The sequence below is a fragment of the Hevea brasiliensis genome, chromosome 5 (genome assembly GCF_030052815.1).
Source record: "Hevea brasiliensis isolate MT/VB/25A 57/8 chromosome 5, ASM3005281v1, whole genome shotgun sequence".
In the NCBI taxonomy this organism is placed as follows: Eukaryota; Viridiplantae; Streptophyta; class Magnoliopsida; order Malpighiales; family Euphorbiaceae; genus Hevea; species Hevea brasiliensis.
In genome coordinates, this window is record NC_079497.1 from 29,369,055 (window position 1) to 29,370,938 (window position 1,884).

Sequence of the window (1,884 nt, forward strand, 5' to 3'; positions counted from 1 at the left end):
ATTACTTAAAAAGTGTGGTTAACTAGGCTACAACCTTATAACTATGAAATTCAGTATAAAGAAGGGTTAGAAAATCAAGCTGTAGATGCTCTCTCCATGGATAATTTTGCTGCTCTTAATGCTATAATAGTTCATTTATTATTGCCTGATCAACTCATGGTTGCAATTAAACATCGTTGGCAGCGTAACGCTACTTTTGTTTAGCTTATTACTGAATTGAAGGCAGATCCTAATTCACATTCTAATTATACATGGCAAAATGATTAATTGAGGAGGAAGGGCAAATTGGTTATTGGTAATTTTGCAGATTTGAGAGTAAACTAATTGAAATGTATCATGATTCCTCTTTGGAAGGTCATTTAAATGTTATGATGACTAGAAAAAAATCAGCTATTATTGTGTATTGGAAAGGCTTGCAGAAATTTGCTAGCAAGTATGTCAGACACTGTCCTATTTGTCAACAGAACAAGTATGAGAATGTGGCATCACTAGCTACTCTTCAACCTTTGCCTCATCCTTGGGGAATATTAATTGATATTCCCATGGATTTATAAAAAGCTTACCTAAATCAAAAAGCAAATCTGTGATTATGGTTGTAGTGGATAAGCTCACTAAATATGCACAGGGTTGGAACATCCCTCTACTGCTAAAAGTGTTGTTCAAGCATTTTTAGACAATGTCTTTATGCTTTATGGACTTCTACAAACCATTATCAGTGACAGGGATGATGTATTCAATAGTACTTTTTTGGCAAAAATATTCAATAGTACTTTTTTGGCAAAAGTTCTTTTTAAATTACAGGGAGTATCCTTACACATGTACGTAGCTGACCATCCTCAAAAAGATGGCCAAACTAAGGTAGTCAATATATGCTTGGAAACTTACCTCAGATGCATGTGTGGTGACATTCCTCATTTTTGGTTTAACTGGCTATCCTTTGTTGAATTCTAGTATAATACTTCCTATAATTCAACTATTCACAAGACACCGTTTGAGGCTCTATATGGTGTACTTCCTCCTATTCATATTCCTTATATGCCTAAAGATTCTAATGCAACTATGGATATTTTTATGAGGGATAGGGAGTCTGCAATTTCCTTGTTGAAACACCATTTGACTAGAGCAACAACTCGAATGGAGCAATTAGCAGACAAAAAATGTACTTAGAAGCATTTCCTAATTGGTGACATGGTTTTTCTGAAACTCCAATTGTATTTGCAGCACTCCGTTGCTGCTAATTCGCATCATAAACTAAGGAAGCGATACTATGGGCCTTATCAGGTTATAGACAAAGTTGCACCTGTGGCTCATAAACTCCAAGTACCTTCTAAGGCTAGAATTCATAATGTATTTCATGTTTCCTTTCTCAAGCTTGCTCATATTGCTGTGGTAGCTTCTTCATATTTGCCTCAGCTGCCTCAACAACCATTTCCTTATCTACAAGCTATATTGGAAAGAAAGATGGTTAAAAGGAGAAATCAGGCTGCTATCTAACGTTTGGTTCATTGGTTAGGATCTTTACCTGCAGATGCTACTTGGGAGTTTGCTGAAGACATTCAGTTGAGGTTTCCTTCTTTTGTTCCTTGAGGATAAGGAAGCTTTCGAAGGGTGGGTATTGATACAACATTATTTGTAAATAAGCCATTGAAGGTTGAGAAGAAGAGTTTAATAAGTGAAACAGTGTGGAGCTCCTAATTGAAACAATGCGCAGAGCTTAGACATGCTTCTCTCCTGTAGCCATTACAAAAATCATGTGTCTAGCTTAGCTATCCAATGTGTAGTTTGTTATAGTGGTTGGGTTATTAGAGTTCGGTTAGGAGAGTTGTTTTCCGGGTGGGAGATTCTTCTTATAATTGTGGGATAGAGATGATAACTATATAGAGA

The 1,884-nt window shown here is 36.2% G+C and overlaps 1 protein-coding gene across 1 annotated transcript; it reads left to right on the plus strand.

The window, feature by feature from the left end:
- The first annotated feature begins 435 nt into the window (after positions 1-435).
- Positions 436-1,494, plus strand: LOC110664143 (uncharacterized). The gene is made up of 5 exons (XM_058147711.1): positions 436-469; positions 626-729; positions 802-858; positions 952-1,122; positions 1,222-1,494. The coding sequence occupies exons 1-5, from the start codon at positions 436-438 to the stop codon at positions 1,492-1,494; spliced, it is 639 nt and encodes a 212-aa protein (XP_058003694.1).
- Positions 1,495-1,884: the final 390 nt, after the last annotated feature.